This window comes from Triticum dicoccoides, chromosome 2B (genome assembly GCF_002162155.2).
Source record: "Triticum dicoccoides isolate Atlit2015 ecotype Zavitan chromosome 2B, WEW_v2.0, whole genome shotgun sequence".
NCBI classification, from domain to species: Eukaryota; Viridiplantae; Streptophyta; class Magnoliopsida; order Poales; family Poaceae; genus Triticum; species Triticum dicoccoides.
This window is the reverse complement of record NC_041383.1, coordinates 215,908,408-215,927,685: the sequence shown is the minus strand read 5'-3', so window position 1 is coordinate 215,927,685 and position 19,278 is coordinate 215,908,408. Positions and strand designations below refer to the sequence as shown.

At 44.5% G+C, this 19,278-nt stretch overlaps 2 protein-coding genes and 1 non-coding gene across 3 annotated transcripts; 1 reads left to right on the top strand and 2 right to left on the bottom strand.

Annotated features, from left to right (window-relative positions):
* Positions 1 to 96: 96 nt before the first annotated feature.
* LOC119360798 (ubiquitin carboxyl-terminal hydrolase 7-like) lies at positions 97 to 3,482 on the top strand. The gene is made up of 12 exons (XM_037626292.1): positions 97 to 179; positions 270 to 329; positions 399 to 463; positions 651 to 704; positions 1,154 to 1,262; positions 1,388 to 1,476; positions 1,556 to 1,625; positions 1,718 to 1,798; positions 2,074 to 2,107; positions 2,277 to 2,396; positions 2,497 to 2,574; positions 2,736 to 3,482. Exons 2-12 carry the CDS (start codon positions 270 to 272, stop codon positions 2,786 to 2,788), a joined length of 813 nt encoding a protein of 270 aa, XP_037482189.1. The 5' UTR covers positions 97 to 179; the 3' UTR covers positions 2,789 to 3,482.
* A 3,499-nt stretch (positions 3,483 to 6,981) lies between these two features.
* Positions 6,982 to 7,083, bottom strand: LOC119266216. Its single transcript, XR_005131940.1, has one exon. It is a non-coding gene; the product is annotated as a small nucleolar RNA R71 (small nucleolar RNA).
* Positions 7,084 to 11,657: 4,574 nt separating this feature from the next.
* Positions 11,658 to 15,366, bottom strand: LOC119363151. Its single transcript, XM_037628463.1, has 5 exons — positions 14,938 to 15,366; positions 14,697 to 14,843; positions 14,376 to 14,606; positions 14,079 to 14,269; positions 11,658 to 12,446 (listed from the first exon to the last, which is right to left on the bottom strand). The coding sequence occupies exons 1-5, from the start codon at positions 15,221 to 15,223 to the stop codon at positions 11,886 to 11,888; spliced, it is 1,416 nt and encodes a 471-aa protein (XP_037484360.1). The 5' UTR covers positions 15,224 to 15,366; the 3' UTR covers positions 11,658 to 11,885.
* Positions 15,367 to 19,278: the final 3,912 nt, after the last annotated feature.

Sequence of the window (19,278 nt, the reverse complement as noted above, 5' to 3'; positions counted from 1 at the left end):
ATGTACTAATTCGCGTGAATATTTGTTGTCTCATCCTCATTTATTCATGCAGTTACCCTGATAATGCGGAGGGTGCTTCGGTTGATGGTGCACACCATAATTTGACCCTTGCAGCCCGGGACATTTTTCTGAGGCTTGATCAAAGTGATGGACCAGTAAAAACTGAACAATTCTTTGAGGTTAGAGATCAGCTTTCCTGAATCCTATTAGAGATATTGGTTGGGGCATTCTGAATTCTATAAAAAAAAAATCCTGTGTAATATTTGTAGATGCTATTGACAGCTCATCCTCAGTTTTCTGAACGGCATGAAGGTGCATACATGCAGCAGGTTTGTTCTGATTGCATATGTTATATGCACTAAATTTATATGCTAAATGATAAACCATGTTACTTGCAGGATGCACAAGAGTTCTGGTCACTGTTTCTTGAAACATTGTCAGCAACTCTTCCATCAAAAGGAAGGTAATTTGTGCAGTTTTTACTAACAAAACATCAATTTTGTATTCATTCATAGCACTGCATGTATTTAGGTAGGTAAAAAAACACTTGTGGAACAGAAATACATTTTCCCTTTTGAGCAGCACCTTATCATTTTTACTTGTGGTGTGTAATATGTACTATATTGAATATTATTTTACCTTTTTTGTAGTGAGCCTACCACTGACTGGATGAACAAAATGTTTCAGATTGATTGTGTGACGAGGTTCTCTCTCTCACACACACGGCTGTTTTTGTATCATATGCCTGTATATGTTCTTTTTTTCTTAGGCTGTTGGTATTGTTTCTCTTATGCTATGGACCTATCCTATGCGACTATGCTAGTTTTGTAAATAAAAGAAAGCTATGATTTCTTCTGCATATTTGGAGCTTCGAAGAATATAGAGAATCAGACTTGGTCCATCCTAAATCTTGATGATACGACATTTCCACAAGTTGACTTTTATACCAAGTGTCAGTTGGTGTTTATTCTCTACCTCTTATATCAGCAAAGGATGCTCATTTTTTATATTGTAATAGTGCAGCTAGATTATTTATTTGTACAGAAGTTAATTGTTCATAACGAAGATAATAATGTTCTAAGTTCATTGCATCTACTTCTAGTTGCATCATACAGGAATTAAGCATCGATATGTGGTCACTACTATATTGCAGGACAAATTGTGTAGAAAGTGGCGAAACTGGCTCCAAGCCAGATTCAAGTTATATCCTGACGTGTACTTTAGCAAATGATATACAAAATATCCAACAAGGACTGAAGCGTGTAAGTGACATTCCGTTTATAATTGAACACCTTTTAGTTTTGACATCGGGAAGTTCATTATTAATGCCCATACTCCTAGGATAGTTATTTTTTATGCGGATCTTGATTCTTCATGTTTTCAACAGGGTATGCGTACTGAAGTCACGAAGCATTCTCCATCGTTGCAACGCGATGCTATTCATATAAATGAGGCATACATAAATCAGTTACCAAGGCAAGATAATGAAGTATTTCCATGCGTAATTACATGCTTTCTTTGTTTACAAATAACATTCCAGATTCTTCCCTTTCAGATATCTAACAGTACGACTACCGAGGTTAGATTGGCAAAATACAGCACAAAGCCCCATCAAGATTTTCCAGGTATGCTAACTTTGTTATTTCACTCTTACATCTCTTATAAGCAACTTATGCCTTCCTGGAGTGTTTTTCTTTACTATTTTTGCTCCTTCCAGAAAGTCGAATTTCCAACTGAACTGGATATGCATGACTTATGCTCTATTGAACTAAAGCAAAAGATTCAAGCTTCTATACAGGTAACTTATGTTCAAATCTTGATTTTCCAGCTCTGTCGTGCAAGGTAGCATTCTCTTTTAATGTTCAGGACATTCAATTTGCATATGAAGACTCTGTGATAAATGCACAATTAGGAAGTTTGGTTTAGAAGCACATCAATCTTTTGTCAGAGGTCTTAATTATTAAGAACTGACAAGAAATAATGATATTAATGTTTTGTCACAGAGGCTAGTTAAACATACTCATTTGCTTTAGTTCGACAATGTCTTGATGGAATGTGTGCATGTTGTTTCAGGCTCTGGAACATTCCAGCATGGATGTTGATCATGGTTAGTAATTTGTATTATGTTCCTATTTAGCAGAAATCTTCTTTCTAGCTTCCAGCAATTAACAACATTGTGCTCTGATGTTCTCACCCCCTACAACAAGATATCAAACTTGCTGCTAATGCTGCCTGACGAACTCAAAATAAGCTGCACCGTTGTTTGTTATATGCAGTTGATTCTTCAAAACCTGAGAAAGCATTAACTGCGATATACGATTTAGTGGCTGTCCTGACACATCAGGGCCGGAGCGCACTTTTTGGGCACTATGTTGACTGGGTCAAGCACCAAAGTGGTCAGGCCAGATTAATCTTAAATCTAAATCTGTTAGAAATTTAGAATTAAATGTTTTCTGGTCAGTATATATATAATGATTATTATATGTTGCCATTCAGGACGCTGGATACAGTTCAATGATCATGTTACATCGCTACATGACGAAAGTGAGGTTCTGAGCCTATGTGGTGGCAGCGGTGAGTGTGGCTAAAATGTTTTCTGGTCAGTATAGATATACTGATTATTACTAAACTGCGGTTAAGATTATTTGATGTTTGTAAGTTATCTAAACTGTGTGTTGATGTAACTTCATTAAACTGGCCGACTTATCTAAAACTGCATCTGTTTCTCTTATCAGATCAAGACAAGCACACGGCCTATATCTGTGTTTACAAAGCTCGCTTAGTTTGAATCATGGTTGATACAAAGCTCGCCACAATTTGCAAGGTGCCACAGATTACTTTGGTTTTGAACTGAGAAATGATCACAGTGTAATTGAGCTAGCTTCTGATGGTTAGCCTGCTGGACATGGCTTGTTAATTGCAATTGTTGTTAGGGGTGCATGTGCCTATGCTGTAGCTTTAAACATGGCTTGTTAATTGCAATTGTTGTTTGGGGTGCGTGTGGCTATGCTTAGCTTTAAACATGGCTTGTTAATTGCAATTGTTGTTTGGGGTGTGTGTGGCTATGCTGTAGCTTTAAACATGGCTTGTTAATTGCAATTGTTGTTAGAGGTGCGTGTGGCTATGCTGTAGCTTTAAACATGAGTTGTTAATTGCAATTGTTGTTTGGGGTGCGTGTGCCTATGCTGTAGCTTTAAACATGAGTTGTTAATTGCAATTGTTGTTTGGGGTGCGTGTGCCTATGCTGTAGCTTTACTATGGGAATGTCATGTCATTGGTGGATGGAATTGCAAGCTGTTGGTTAATGGAAATTTGTGAAAGAAAGGATTTTAGTATTTGTCTTGTTTCAAGTTGATGAATGCAGTTCTTTAGATTGATATGCGTATTCCATTGCTTTATTTATGCTTTGAGAATGGGGTTATTGGGACTGTTGTCATATGTAACATTTGCATTTGGGTTTCAAACTCTGGAACTTGAGGGAGGGATGGAGGCAGCAGGTTCAGTGGCTGAATCTGATACCGGCAACATAATTTGCTATGGAAGCCGGACTCTGTGAGGATTTCATCAACAAGTTGTCACCATTACAATCATGTTAAGCTACATTGAGGATTTCAGGTGCACTCCATCTGGTGTGTCATGCTCATTACTAGTGCTACTTGTATGAATTACCTAGTTATGTATGTATGTTTGTTTTTCATTTCACTGCTTTATGTATGTCATCTTCTCTGCGATCTAACATTGTATGCTGTTGTCAAGGTAATTCAAATATGATGCCTAGTTTGGGATTGAAATTTTGAGCACACTCAGGTGTTGTGATGGATGAACACTGCAAAACTGAAAACGAAATGGCATTCTTAATCTGAAGTGATGTGTAATACACTCATCATGCTTATGCTTAAACAAAGAGGAACACTGGTCTCTTTTTGAGTGTGCTGAATGAACCCTTGCGCATTCTGAATTTTTCAAAGGTATGGGCCGACTGCATTGTTTCTGGTTTTTTCTTCATTGGTTTTCTCTCGTTTTTTCCGTCTCGACGCCATCACCCGACAGTAGCTTGGACTCTATCCTGCTCGTGGTTCCGTAGCGCTGGACCATCCGTCCTCCTCGGCCGCCAGGCGGGGGGCGACGGCGTCCAGGACTGCAACCTCGTCCTCGTCGTTATAGTGAGGAATGGCGTCCTCCCCTGTGCATCGCGCCCATAGTGAGCTGCGCGTCCAAGTTGAGGTTGAGCCGGGGAGGCACAGACACCAGAGAAGGCCGCTGTGTTGTGCACGCCGAAGAGGAGTTTCCTCCCTCGTCGCCATGCCCATGTGTTCTTACCCGAGGTGGCTCGAACACGTGAGGCAGATGCCATATCGTCGCGCGGTCGGGCCATCACGAATTCACCATGTCCGACGGCTTAGGCCGAGCTCCTCCGCAAGGTGTTCCTCGTCGGGAACATCTCTAGTGGCAACCTCGACACACCTGGGCAGGGCTCCTCCGCAAGGTGTTCCTCGTCGGGAACATCTCTAGTGGCAACCTCGACACACGGCTGGGCGCCCCTCCGCGTCGCGGCACACCTATCCATCCGGGGTCCGTGCTCGCGAACGACGCACGGAGAAGCAGATTGCCATACACGCGGCGGCGGCGGTGCTCTGCTTCTCCGGGCAAGTCCACCAGGTCGCCGTGCTTCTTCGCTGGCGAGGTATGAAGTCACCAGAACGCAAGGAAGCAACTGCGGGGGAGCCGCTGCTGAACCACGCGGTGCCGCCGTCTGGGCCGATTGATGCGCTCCGTGAGATCCTCTAACACCCCCCGAACAGGACGCAGGAGTCCAGGCTGCCATTGGATATATAGCTAGCTGACGGGCGGACGGACGGACCTACACATCTGAAGACGCCGTCAGCCCCTAGGTTGACGACGCCCAACTTGTGGTCCCTCCCTGTGCGCTCATTTCGTCGTTGCTCCTCTTCCCCAGGCCGTCCACCAGCGGCAGCGCGCGGACGAGGAGAGCAAGGGACGGCAGCGCATCCTTCTCCTCTCCACCTAGCTAGCTAAACATCACCCATCTCCCCTCCACCGTGCCTCACCTAGGTAAACATGGCCACCCGATACAATTTTTGTAGCAGTACCAGTACCAAATTATGTACGGTAGTAATGTCAACTTGATTATTTGGTATGTTGCCAATATGATGGGGCGGTTGCCTTGAATTTGAAGTGACATCACTTCTTCCGTTGCCCAGTTATTAGTTTTGCAGTTCTGCTGAACACCAAAAAAATGCTTTTGTTTTTCTTCTTTTATGGTCCACCTAGGTATTGCAAGACACTCTAACAAGCTCACACGAACCAACAAAGCGAGATTTGAATTGTTTGTAGCTCTTGGGGCCTCATTATGAATATATTGTGCCGTGAAGCTAACTTTATTTTTTTCTATTCTCTGGGCAGCTTGGCAATCATGTGAGACATTTAGTTTCTGAGGATGGAAAAGACAACACAGCTGGTCAAAATGCCAGGTGCGGCATCAAGGTAGTGAACTTTGTGGCTCCATCTGGACATATTTCATTACATAGACTAATAGGGGGCAGCAAAACATTTTTAAACCGAGTCAGGCAAGCAGGGGTTGAACGTCTGCTATCAAGGTAATTCTGTTCCTTTCAAGATTTGTATTTTTTTTTCTGTTATATCCAAATTGTTATGGCCTTCCGTGGACGAAAGTGAAGATTCTTCTAAACTTTCCCTAAAGTTAGATGTCATAGACTGTCTGCTTATTTGATTACCATGTATCCTTGGTTGTGCCAGAACCATGTATCCTTAGTTGTCTTCGAGGAGATTGAAAATTTTACAATTTTTCAATGGGATGGATGAGCCAAAACCATAAGTTGGTTGCGAGATCTATTAGGTTTCAGCTCTAGCCTACCCCAACTTGTTTGGGACTAAAGGCTTTGTTATTGTTCTTGTTGTTGTTGTTGTTGTTGTTGTTGTTGTTGTTGTATGGATGCTATGTACATACTTGTTTATCTATAGGGTACTCCCTCGGCCCTATAATATAAGATATTATATTGGTTGGAATAACATCTTATATTATGGGGCGGAGGGAGTAAGAAAGATGGGATGATAAAGTTTGACAAAAACTGAAACTCTTTTAAAAGGGGCCCGACTACATTGATTTAAGCGAGTACCGAAACAGTGTCAGCAATTTGGGGGGACTGGTGGCCAGTGCAGAAGAGACAAGACCAGGCTAGCATTGTTTTTTTTTTTTGTAGTAGCTGACAATCTGTCTGACCAATAGTAGATCAGTAAAAACAATATTAGATAATTTAAGACTGCTTCTACCTTTCCTGCAATATAGTTCAGGTCGATTGTTCTAAAAAAATTTCTGTAGTAGTTTATTTGATGATCTAATTTACAAGAAAAATCAAGCATTCCTCTGTTTGTAGGTTGCAGGTTCTGAGGTGTGCTCGTTGTCCGTTTGTCTGAGGTGGGGCAACAAAGACAATCAGCAGTCTGTATCGTAACCAGGAGAACATCCCTTTCCTAATTTTAGTGCTGAGCATCATCTTTACACTGTTTTCTCATCATTTTTGTGCCATTTACTTGCACTCCTATCATAATATATTTGTTATTATTGAATGCTACAATGATTAATATGTCCAAATGCACAGTTTTACATTCTCTGAAGTATGTTGCAGAACAATGCGACAAGGCACAAAATTCTTCTAAAAAGGATCAGGAGATGAAGTGCTTCTGCTGCATCAATACGTCAAAGGACCTAGCGTGAAGAAAAGAAGTAACCAGGCGTCCTCTACACCAAGTCATGGAGTATTCAGATACAGTAAAGTAACATGGAGTTCCTCAAGATGCTATCAAGTGCATGTTGTTCACATTCTCTCTACGAGATGATGCTCGTGCTTGGTATCATCCTTGCCATCAAGGTCATACAGTTGGAATGAGATATCACAAGCTTTCTTGGATAAATATTTCCCATTACATAAGCAGTCCGCGATTCGAAATGGGATCTTCAACTTCGTTCAGCGTGAAGGCGTGAGCTTGTATGATGCTTGGGAGAGAGAAGGCTTTATTCAGGAAATGTCCTAATCATGGGTTAGAGAAATGGTTAGACCTACATATATATTCTAGCGGATTGACTTTGGACACTCAATCCAATGTAGATATGCTAGCTGGTGGATATATTACAAACAAGACACTTGATGATGCTTTTCTGCTAATTGAGAACATGGCTTTCCACCAACTTCAGTGACACAATCAGAAGCCCAAATCAGATTCATTGGTTTGCTTGCAGCAAATTACTTCACCTCAGCAACCAATTCTTACACAAAAGCCTGAACCACTTTCTCACTGTGACAAGATTGAGCTTGCATGGATTATCTTTGACGATGATGATACCCTTCTAGTTGACACAAATACTACAGATAATAGGGGCACTAGTGATGGAGATTTAATTTTTCATTTTCATGATCCTTTCATGGATGATCCAGAGCTGCAGTCAGTTTCTATTGATGCTGAGGAGTCACCTTTAGTAGATACATGTGCTGCTAGAACCAGATATGGAGAAGTTTGCCTTCGATGATGTTAGCCACATTGATTCCTCAACACTTAGCCTGAGATGGGGATCTTCATTGTGATTATAGTGTGGCAGCTTCAGATGTCAAGGAGCTAAGATCTATTATTTCATTTGTTGAAACGAACCCTGTGGAAGTTTCCACTACAATGCATTCCATGGCATCTTACATTGAGGTAGTCCTAAAACTTCTCCCTAACTATCTCAGGTATGATCTCAGCTTTCTCCACAAGGTATCTCATACCATTAATACTGCCTGTGCACCATTTGATTTATTAAGGATATCTGTTTATGATATGCTTATATGATAGGGTACTCTATTGATTCCTTAGGGGGCATTGTCCCTATCACTTGTATTGGCTTGTTTGTCTAGTGTTCTTGCAGGTTTACGCTTGTGCACCATTCACTTTGAGCTGACCAAGTTCGAGATGATGTTCCTTGGGACCCTGGTGGATTCAGAGCACTGTGATGAGGAGAAGCAATGGACACACACGAGGAAGAGATAAGCTGGAGCCTGCATAAGGATAGAAAAGCAAAAGGAGAAGAGCTGCAGTTTGCAGAAAGTTAGAGAGTGATCAAGCGCATGCTACATTAGGAAAGCCTGGTGAGCTGTTTCATGACCCTTACTGAACATGATTAATACATCCTCAAATCAATCTTGTGAAATTGCTATTTGCTTGATTCAATTCTTAATGTTGTCATGCTGAATTTTACCTCCACATTTTGTGCTTGATGTGAATAAGCGAACCAAGATTACCGAATGCCTTGTAAACTTATGATCTACACAATGCCTGCTTTGCTGAAAGTAGTAAAAGCTAATTGTTCAAGTGCTCAAATCCTTAGTACACTGGTAAAGTGCATCATTTTCTGCTTTCACTCCGATACACCTAGATCATTAAGTTCAAATGCTGAGTTTGTGCCAATTGTGTTCCCATTCGAAGCCATCACTTAACAACTTTAGGTTAGCATACTATGTTCCCTGGAACGGCAGTTTGTGAACCAAATGTGGTCTAGTGAAGATTCTTGTATCCTTGTATTATTTCTTTGTTTGATAAGTGGTACTGAATCATCCTATCTAATCTTGCAAACAGTAGTATGCCATGGTCCTGGGATCGGTGACATGTGAAATCTGGTATGATTGGGTATTTACTTTCCTTGCTAAATAAATGAATAAATTTAAGCCAGTAACTAGTTTGACCTAGAGGATGTCATGATCAGGATCGGTGGTATGTTCTTATGGGAGACTAGTTATCAAAATATAAATAAATGGTTAAGCCACTAAATAGTTAAACCTGGTGTATATCATGATCTCGGGATCGGTGTTATGCTCTCATGGTGAAATTGGTTGGTTGGTTCAAATTTTTGCTGTTAAATAAATGGTTCAACTGCAATGTTTTATTCTTTCTAATAAGTGACTGTGTCACATGATATTCAATTTTATTTCATGTATTTGGTAGGATCAGGCTCTCTTTAGGATCTTTCCACACAATCAAACATTTGAACTTGTTAATCTTCTTTTATCAGTGTAAATTTTAAAATGATCGAGTTTACTATTGCTCTGTAGCACTTCTAACCAACGGTTTTCACTAGCAAAGTCCAAAGCAAGCAATGTTCGGAGACATACTTTACTTAATTCACGGTTCACTATCTAGCCTTTGTCGGTGTGTCTTTACTTGAGGACAGGTAAAAGTTCAAGTGTTGGGGTATGATGAGCATCATCTGCATCAATACGTCAAAGGGCTTGAGCGTGAAGAAAAGAAGTAACCAGGGTGTCCAAACTAAAGATGGAGGGATCATCTTTGACAAAAAGAAGAAAAGAGAAGGGGCAAAATGGAAATGTGTGAAGATCAGATCGAGAGGGGTAAAACCCCTATTGACCCCTTTTGGACCTGGCCCTTCTCCTCTTCTTCCACGCAAACTCCTCCAACCCCGTCCGCCGCCACGGCCAGTCAGACGTGGTGGCACGCCACCACCACATCACCATCAGGAGCTCCTCGCTGCTCCATCGATGAGCCCCTTGCTGCACCTCGTCTTCCACCTCCTTACGCCACCGATCTGAAGCTCTTCTTCCCAATCTTGCTGCTGCTCCTCTTCACCTAGGAAATGACCACCTTACTTCTACTCTTCTGCGACCTCTGTTGCTGCTGCGCCTCTCCTTGCACCCATGTTGCTCCTCCTCTTCACCATCAGCACGATGACGACGACGCCAGCTGCCTCTTCTACACCATTTTGTGTTGTTGCTGCCGTTCTCTCTCTAAATTTTCTGTGAACTTGAGATGTGTAATGTTCAGATTTGATAAAGTGCTTGCAACATGCTATTTGTTTAGTTTCGCACTTGTAAAATATAGTGCGTGTTTTGTGTGAACTGACTAGTTGATGCTTTGTTACTTTGGGAAGTAATTCATCTATCAGATTTTGTTTATGTGAATTAGTGTTCTGCTAGCCTATAGGTGTATTCACCCTTGTGTATTCGTTCCTGTGATCTGGAGCTTTAGCAAATATGGTTGCAGCCTCAAAAATCTCGCTCCTGGTGAAGCTAAGACTAGTCAATTCACTAACAGCCTTCTCCTTTGATTTCTCTCGTACAAGAAAAGCCAACAACAAATCTTGGGAGGTGTTTGTTTCGGTATAATTGCCCAATAACTACAGAGTTTCCGAATATGTAAACTGGCAATGTTGTGTATTCTTAAAAATCGGTATACAGATAGTTACATTCATATTGATTGAATATGCAAAAATTGGCACAAGAGAATTAAAATACAAGTGAAAAGTCCACAAAAATTATGTGACGTAAGAATATTGTGCAATGACGTTAAAACAGAGGGTGAAGAATGAAGTATCTGCTCCCGTGCAGCGTAGCGGTTCGCTCCTGGAACCGCCCGAGACAGACGATCAGGAGGCGACGCATCTGCCTCCAACCACACCGGCCTCCAAGTCGTTGCCGTCGGTCCCTGCCTCCTCTGTTCGCCGCTCCGGTGGCCGGAGGGGTGGGGATCCTGTTGCTTCGGCATAGGTCTGTAGGTAGGGTTGGCCTAGTGTTTCCTTGAGACGGTGTTTTCATGGAGGAGGTGGCGCGGCGTCGAAATAATTCGTGTCTGCTCCTCCTCCATCTCGTCGTCGCTGCAACTGGTGGCGTTGGGGGGCAGGTGTCCCGGTCGTCTCGCCGATCTCTGGATCTGGCGAGGTTCATGTCTGGTAGTCGGCCGATGGCGCTGTTGTGTCGGTTGCTGTAGTTGTGTTTACTGCCTTGCAGCTGGGTGTGTGGATGATGGCAGGCGGCGACGTTCCTCTTCTTCGACTACATCGGATGAAGTTGACGGCGTCGAGATCTGGTGACCATGGGGAAGATCCCCGGCCTACGTGCCATAAAGACTCGATCTCGTCGCTTGCGGTGACCCGCTTCAACGGCTCAAAAAGCATCTTTGTATGCGATGGTGCTCTCTTAGATCTTGGTATGGCGGCTATTCTCATCTTTTTCCGGCGTTGCCATGGTGGCGGCGGAGGATGTTTGTGGACTATGTTTCGGCGAGGCACGAGTTTCTACAAGGGTGGAATAGTAGTTTCACATCTTGTGGAATTCTTTGTGCAAAGTTGCTTGACAAGCATTTGTGTCTCATATGATGACCATATGTGTAATCTCTGAAAACAGTTTGTCTAATGAAATACTCCCTCCGTCCCAAAATAAGTGTCTCTACAAGGGTGGAATAGTAGTTTCACATCTTGTGAAATTCTTTATACAAAGTTGCTTGACAAGCATTTGTGTATGACCGTATGTGTAATCTCTGAAAACAGTTTGTCTAATGAAATACTCCCTCCATCCCAAAATAAGTGTCTTGAGCTTAGTACTAATCTCTGAAAACAGTTTGTCTAATGAAATACTCCCTCCATCCTAAAATAAGTGTCTTGAGCTTAGTACAAATTTGTATTAGAGCTAGTACAAAGCTTGAGACACATATTTTGGGACGGAGGGAGTATATGGTTGCTTTAAAGAAAAGAGAGAGGGTGGACAGATGAGGTGTCAACATTTTTAGAGAAATGCAACTCGAAACACTACCAAGCAAGAAGACAGTATGCATGCATACACGCATTTCAAAGTATCTGCTGCAATTAAACATTCATAGACAACGTTAATTAAAGCGTCAAGCTTCTAGGAGGCTTACAAATGGATATTCGAATACTCCCTCCCATCCCATAATATAATATGTTGTCTATGAATGTAATAACATCTTATATTATGGGACCGAAGAAGTAGTAGTAATGATCAATGTATATTAAGTTACAGAGGAAGTATAGAAGATAAAAAAACACCGATATTACAGATCAGGTTTCAGTCATCCATGGTAAATTTCTTAGGAGCAAAAAGCACCGTCACCTCAAACTGCCCGTAATTTAAAACTGAGTCATCAGGGAACCTAACAGCTCCAACAGCTCCTTCCTGGAAAGTCCACCAAAACAATGATTCCTCCATTTTTAAGCAAATATCCAATTTCCCCTCAGCCTTCACCGCGACAACATACTGGAACAGTTTTCCATTCCCAGAGAACTTATCATCAAACAGCACAATCTCACCATCAAAGCCACTAGTGAATGCAGTGAATCTCATATGATGAGGGCAGTCAATCTTTGCAGAGACTTGTATTACAGCCTCAACACTCTCATCAAGCAAGAGATAGTCAATGACCAAGCTGCCAAGGTCACTACTAACCTCTCCATCTAGCATTTCATCTAACTCGTACATCCCCTCAAACTCAGCATACAAAGAAAGCAACTGTTTGTCAGATGACCCATCTCCTTCCTCCTTTACCCAAAGATCAACTTCTAGTAATGCTCTGTCCCTTACTATATACATTCCTCGACGAGGACTACAAAGAGGCAAGGTTAAGGAATCCTGCAATTAAAAAATATTAGTAAGCATTAGAACTCAACAAGATATATAAACCCAGTTTGGGATACATCAGTATATATCGACAAAATTAACTCGGCAAGACATGCATGATCATATTTGGACTAAAATCTACTCCCTCCGTTCCTAAATATAAGTCTTTGGAGAGATTCCACCATGGACTACATACGAAGCAAAATGAGTGAATCTACACTCTAAATGCATCTACATACATGCGTATGTGGTCCATAGTGAAATCTCTACAAAGACTTATATTTAGGAACAGAGGAAGTAGTTCTGTTTGAAAGTACAAGCCAGACGCTGTTTGGCATTTCTTTTACATGCATGCATTTTCAACCTTTCTCCACTCACTCATATATACCGCCACCCCCTCTTCAACATACACTTGGAAAATGCTTCTGTGCGCCAAAGATGCAGGTGCAAACCACATCAGCACCGGACTTGCGGTTTGAGATAGGTAACAGTGGGAACTTACAATGAATTTAGCACAAGTCCGTATTCTATTGTTTTCTCCAACATACACATTGGGTTCCGGACGATCTATGCAGCGCATCCTGTCAGAGTGGACCAGGACCACGCAGAGGCCATGGGAGCAAACCTCAAAGACACAACAGCCGTGGGAACATAGTCTTCCCACGACGATGGGTAGATCAGGCCATACTAACCTGGACTGGTGGAGCAGCGGCTCCTATGGCCAAGCTCACTGTATGGGGAGAGGTGAGAGAGAAGGGGATAGGCAAGAGAGGAAGGCCGATTAACCTGTACTATGTCATGGTGGGCCTATATGAGAATGTACTTAATTAGTATTTGTGATTCCTAAAAGAATGGGCACCTATCCTGCGACAGACATGGATGGCTCAGATTCAATGGGCAACTGTGCCCAGGTGCAAAAAAAAACCTCCATTCACCTGTATTACTATCTCTGTAATTCCTAATTCCTAAAACAGGAAGACTGGGGATATCATAATCATCTCCCCCTAGCCAATATAGTCTGATCTAGAACCTTCTAAGCACCCTATGCATAGTTGGTAAAAAAAAATATGCCTTGTAAATCAGAAGATGACTAGTTTCATGTGCTATTGATGTTACAACTAGATCAGAATTCCAGGAGTCCATAACATGTTAATGCCTGTGCGTAGAGAAATATGTGTTGCTTTGCAGGGAGTCAAAACACAACTTGTGTAATAAAGAAATAGAGTAAACATTTTATAATTATGTTAGGATAATCAAACATGACTACTTTTCCATGCTTTTGGCAGCACAATCATATAAAGTTTGCAGGATCTGATGGGCATGGAACTGATAGCGTGTTGACGCCGGAGAACATACTGAAAGGGGTGACAGCACAGCATAGTGCAATTATTGGTACAGGTAGTCAAGATTCAGTGGCCCTTTTTGTCGACCAAAAGTGACACAGATAACAAAAAGAACGAATCACAGAATTACCGCAAATGTATAATTATACCATTTACACAGAAAATGGAGGACTAAATGCATATATAATTTCCTTTTAGTGGATCCAACCAAGTAATGAAGAATCAGAACAACAAAAATCTCACATGCACTGCAACTGAAAAGTTACATGGAAACAGAACCAAGCCTAGCTCGATCAATTACCTGGTCAACCGTAAAAGCATCATCTCTGCAGGGACGGTTAAACACAAGATTCCGTAGTGGCTCCAAGGCATCCCGAACAGCAACAATTCCATAGACGCTAACGGGGTAGGAATAGGATTCGGAGATTGATAAATGCATCGCAAAGATCTGTAGCATCAGTCTTGGATCACGTAACCCAAGACTTGATCTAGCTGCAAAATATAGTGATAGCAAAAGTTGTTATAACAAACATAGGTAGATCACAGTCGCAGATTAATCGCTGCGTTAGCTAGGAATGAATGAGATCGACAAGCTTACTAGTGGAAGTATCATGGGTTTTATATTCACGGTGGTGGCAAAAGCCCCTCAAGACACATAGACCTGTTGCCTCAGGGAGTATTTTGAGAGGATAAGAAGGAAATGTGGCATTCTCATCTTCACTTGCTTCAATCTCCTCACACTTCTTCTGGTACTCGATGTTGCGTCTGGTGTAAATCCTACTCCATATATCGTCTACTTTCGCTGCTGTTGCCTCGGGAAATTTCTTCCCTGAAAAAACAAATCAGTGTAGGATCGACTGACCAATTAACTGTTTTTCGTTATCTGGACACATGACGAAAGTGGTATCTAATTATATACCTGGGCAGTTTGTCTCCTCGTTGTCGGCATCCACTGCCAGCGGATCGTAATCCATCAAGTCGGACAAGTTGACGCCATCAACAGGTTCAACACCAGCGCCCACGAGAATGTCGTCCCAGCTAGGCAACTCAGATTCAGACTCTGATTCTGCGCGGTTACCCAAAAGTTTGATCGATAGGAAGCCTAGCTAAATCGGCGCAAAAGATTAGAAAACATAGAGAAGCTAGGCGGTAATACTCACCGCTCTCGAGGAACCCTCTCTCTTTCTTCTCCGCCAACACCACCACCACCTCCTCCTCCTCCTCCTCCTCGAACGCATCAAGGAGACGATGGTGGGTAGAACCGAATAGATCTGGGGCGATTTCGAATCTAAACACATCGATGGGGGCCTCCTCGCGAGTCTCATGAACATGCCGGGGAAAGGGACCAAAAAGATCTGTGGGGATTTCGAAGCTGGGCAGATGGCTGGGATAGCAGTCGCCGGGAAAGGCATGTCCAGGACCCAGGGGCTCCTTCGACGACAACATCGCGATGCTAGGGTTTCGTCGGCTGCGGCGTTGGCGGAGACGCGTAAAAAGCTCTTTGGGGGGCGAAGGATTCTTTCTTGATCTGGGAGCGAAGGATTCGGTTTGGGGATATGGATGGCCGAGAGACAAGCGAAACGGTAGGTTTGCTGGGTCGGTGATCCAAAATATCCGTGCCCGACTCGATGCTTTAGGCCGCGTTCGGTATACAGGAATTTTGCAGGAACTTTTGGAGGAAGGGTTACCATAGGAATTCCTACCGGTAGTGCGTTCGTTTCAGAGGAATATCAGTCGTCTGTTCCACCGGATAGTCACAAAAACCTGTATTTTTCACAGGAAATCTAAAATCCACTAAAACCTCATGTTCTCGTGGAGGCCCGAGGCTAAGAGCTGGCTCTAGGGTGGTGCAGCCGAATAAACAATGCAGTTGCATGAGAGGTGTGAGAGATCATCCTTTTCAAGACAATAAACAACTATAATCAGTACTGACACCCATCTCTCCATCGTACTTCTCAATAGTGCCTCTTCCTGCAAGGGCGCTTATAGGCGCCGGTGCGCCGGCCCAAATTTGGGCCGGTCAGCACGTAGCCGCTCGATCTGTTTATGCCCAGCCGCTGGATGCGGCATCCTCTGGACGTACCGCTTCGTCCTCATGCCTCCTCTCGTGCGTTGACCAACAGCCCGCGTCCATGGCGGATCGCGCTTGCCGCCGCCCGCGCCCTTGCCGCCGGTTGCCGCCCCTCGCCGGTCCCCGCCCTTGTCGCCGGTTGCCGCCCCTCGCCGTCGTCGTCTCCGGTGTTTCTCGCCGACTCTGGAGCCATGCATGGATGTAGCAAAAAACTTCCCTGGTCGTAGCAAAACGCGAAGGCGGTTGCAACAAAAAATGTCACTTCCAGCACAATTAAATGATAGTTCCAGCAAAAAAAGCTCAGCAGCAGAAAACCATGGCTCAAAGCCAACAGCAGTAGTAGCAAATCTTTGTTTTAGTTCCAGCAAAACCAAAAACAGTGGAAGCAAAAATGCAAAAAAAGGAGCCTTTGTGGAAGGATGTTCTAGCAAAATCAAAGACACCGGTGGTAGCAAAAATTGAAACTGGTTGTAGCAAACTAAAACACCATTTGTAGCAAAGTAGCAAAATTGGGCGTTCTTCGAGCAAAAAGCAAATGCGGCAGTTGTAGCAAAAATTGAAGCTGGTTCCAGCAAATCAAAACACCGGTTGTAACAAAATGCAAAGAATTGGCGTCGGTGGTAGCAAACCAAAGTGCCGATGGTAGCAAAAATTAGTGCTGGTTCCAGCAACGCCATGAGCCGGTTCCAGCAATGGGCGTCGCTGAAGTTGAACCACCGGTGGACTCTCCTGTCCACGGCGCCAAAGGCTTCTCCCGTCCACAACACCGGTCGACGCCCCGTCGTAGCACCGGTGTTGAAGCTTCGCGGCAGTTGTCGTTGGACGGTCGTCGCAGCCCCACCTGCTTGTGGAAGCGCTGGCGGCTTGAGGTGGAAGGAGGGGGAGAGGTGGGGAGCCCCAATGGTGAGGGAGGCGGAGGAAGGAGAGGGAGAGGTGGGCAGCACCGATGGGGAGGGGAGCTGGAAGAAGGAGAAGGAGTGGTGGGTAGCAGCGGTGGGGAATTGTGGCCAAGAACGCTCTAGATCGAAGGGAAGAAGATAAGTGAAAGGGGCAGAGCGATGCGGGGCCACACGAGAGTGGGTGCGACCGGCGCAATTTTGAGCCGGTGCGCCGGCTGTAAACACTTACCTTCCTGCAAAGCAAACAGGCCATAGGTTTGCTCTTCCCACTCAACTCTATACCTATGCAGTTATTTATTCCTTCGTTTTTTCTCCCTCTGAGCCGAACGGAGCCTTAGTTTTTTTCCAGAAAGACTCGACGCTCTAGTGGAACGCGATGCTTCTCCTTCTCTCTTAGAGCAACTTCAACCTGGCGAGGCCAGTTCAATTGGTCCGTCCTAGGTGTGAAGGTTAGGTCTCGTTGTGGCGATTATGAGGGTTCGCCGCCGCCCCCGAGGTGCCTCGCCCTCTCCGGCCGCCGTCCCCTCGAGCGCTCGCTACCACCGCCCCTGGCCCCCTCCCCCGCGTCCACCCCCCTCCAGTTTTCAGGTCTGCTTGCCAGGTGCGCCATCGCGAGACACCGAATTGTAGTTCCCCTCCCCCAATCGGGAGATTTGGTCTGGTCTCTTCCCCGGTCAGTGCTGGTGAAGATGGAGCGTGTGGAAGGTTTGATGAAGAGCCTCAAGTTGTCAGATCTGGAGAGCAAAGGTAGGAAAATTGATTGGTCAGGAGGAGCAAAGAGTGGGGTCATGGAACCACAAGCTCTAGCAAAACTTTTGTCCGACAAGCCAGCTTATGCAGAAGGCATGGAGAACGCCCTTGGAAAAGTTTGGTGCCCGTTGAGAGGTTTGGAGTGCACGGATCTTGGGGATAACATCTACATGTTTACTTTCTGTCAGCACTCAGGAAAAAGAAAAGCCCTGGATGAGGGCCCTTGGATGTTTGGAAATTCATTGCTTGTGGTCGAGGATTATGACCCGAGAAAACTGCCAAGGACTACAAGTTCAAGACAATTCCAATATGGGTTCGAGTCTATGACCTTCCCCTCGGGATGATGTGTAGGGAGGCTAGCCTAGCAATCGGGGACATTGTTGGAGAGGCCCTGGAGGTTGATGCGGGGACTGATGGCATGGCAGTAGGAAAGTATCTTCGGGTCAAGATCCGCATGGATATATCAAAGCCAATTATGAGAGGTTTTGTTCTGGATGATGAGGAGGATAAGGAGGAAGGGAAAAGGGCAGTGACTGCATATGAGAAGAGGAAGAGGGAGGAGGAGAAATGGCGTCGCTTCGAGTATGAGTTTCTACCAGATTTATGCTACGTCTGTGGCATGCTTGACCATGTGGAGAAGGACTACTCGGTCAGGTTGAAGAAGGGGGAAACCAAGCAATATGGCTCATGGCTTAAGGCCTATATCCCCGGGCCTACGAGTGAGAATAGCAGGGGAGCTGGAGCCACGGAAGAGGCAGGTTTGATGGACGGGGCAGTGGGAGCGGTAGGAGTCTGAACCCAGGAACCTCTAGAGTTAGAACAGGCAGTGACAGTGACAGTTGGCGAAAGGATAAGCCTGGAGCCGGGCATAAAATTACAGAGAAGGAAACACCGGATGATGAGGTCACTAGCCCGCTGAAGAAGCCTACAGATCCTATGCAGGTCGAGCAAAAGAGTAGTGATGGGGTGGAAGAGATACATGAGTGATCTATCAGAAAGCAACTAAACTTTAGCAGTGCTCGCACCTCGGAGGTACCAGTTAGTGGGCATATGCCGAGAGTGAGGGAGACTACGCTAACGCTAGCTCTGGTAGAGAAAGTAAACACTGTTGTAGAGAAGGAAGAAGGAGATGGTGTGGGGGTGGAGGAGAGCAGTGGGGAAAGAAAGGAAAACGTGATGATGACAGCAGATCTGAAACAAGCAGGAAAGCAAGGTGGGACGAAATACAAGAGGAAGCCACGTAACGGTAGTCAGGCGGAGGGATCACCGTTGGGAGTAAACCTGGGGTCGAAGAGGGGAGGTGATGCTATGGAATGTGGTACAGAGATGGCAGGAGATGTGAAGAAAAGCAAAACCGAGGTCGCCACACTGACGGAAAATAGAGCGGGGCTGTCAGAACAGCCCTGCGAGCAGCAATGAAAGTTATCTCATGGAACTGTTGGGGGCTTGGGAACCCCGCGGCAGTTCGTAGCCTTCTGGAACTCCAGAAGGCCGAAGAGCCTGACATCCTCTTCCTCTCGAAAACCAAAATGACCGAGAAGGAAGTGGATTTCTTGAGGTGGAGATTGAATATGGTGAACATGGTGGCGGTGAACTGTGTGGGGAGGAGTGGTGGGCTGGTGCTTTTTTGGAGGAGAGGGATAGATGTTCAGTTAAGATGGAAGAGGAAATACCACATTACTATTGATGTGGTGCAGGAGGATGGCAGCAAATGGAGGTTCACCGAGGTGTATGGAGAGTCAAAGACGGAGGATAAGGAGAGTACATGGAGGGCTCTTCGA

Bases quoted from the DNA above. Each gene is read 5' to 3' on its own strand.
- LOC119363151 (XM_037628463.1), bottom strand. From the start codon at position 15,223: ATGTTGTCGTCGAAGGAGCCCCTGGGTCCTGGACATGCCTTTCCCGGC. The intron at 14,844-14,937 runs GTGAGTATTACC...GTAACCGCGCAG, and splicing joins GAGAGGGTTCCTCGAGAGCG to AATCAGAGTCTGAATCTGAG. The intron at 14,607-14,696 runs GTATATAATTAG...TTGTTTTTTCAG, and splicing joins CGAGGAGACAAACTGCCCAG to GGAAGAAATTTCCCGAGGCA.
- LOC119360798 (XM_037626292.1), top strand. From the start codon at position 270: ATGCTATTGACAGCTCATCCTCAGTTTTCTGAACGGCATGAAGGTGCA. The intron at 330-398 runs GTTTGTTCTGAT...TGTTACTTGCAG, and splicing joins AAGGTGCATACATGCAGCAG to GATGCACAAGAGTTCTGGTC. The intron at 1,626-1,717 runs GTATGCTAACTT...TGCTCCTTCCAG, and splicing joins GCCCCATCAAGATTTTCCAG to AAAGTCGAATTTCCAACTGA.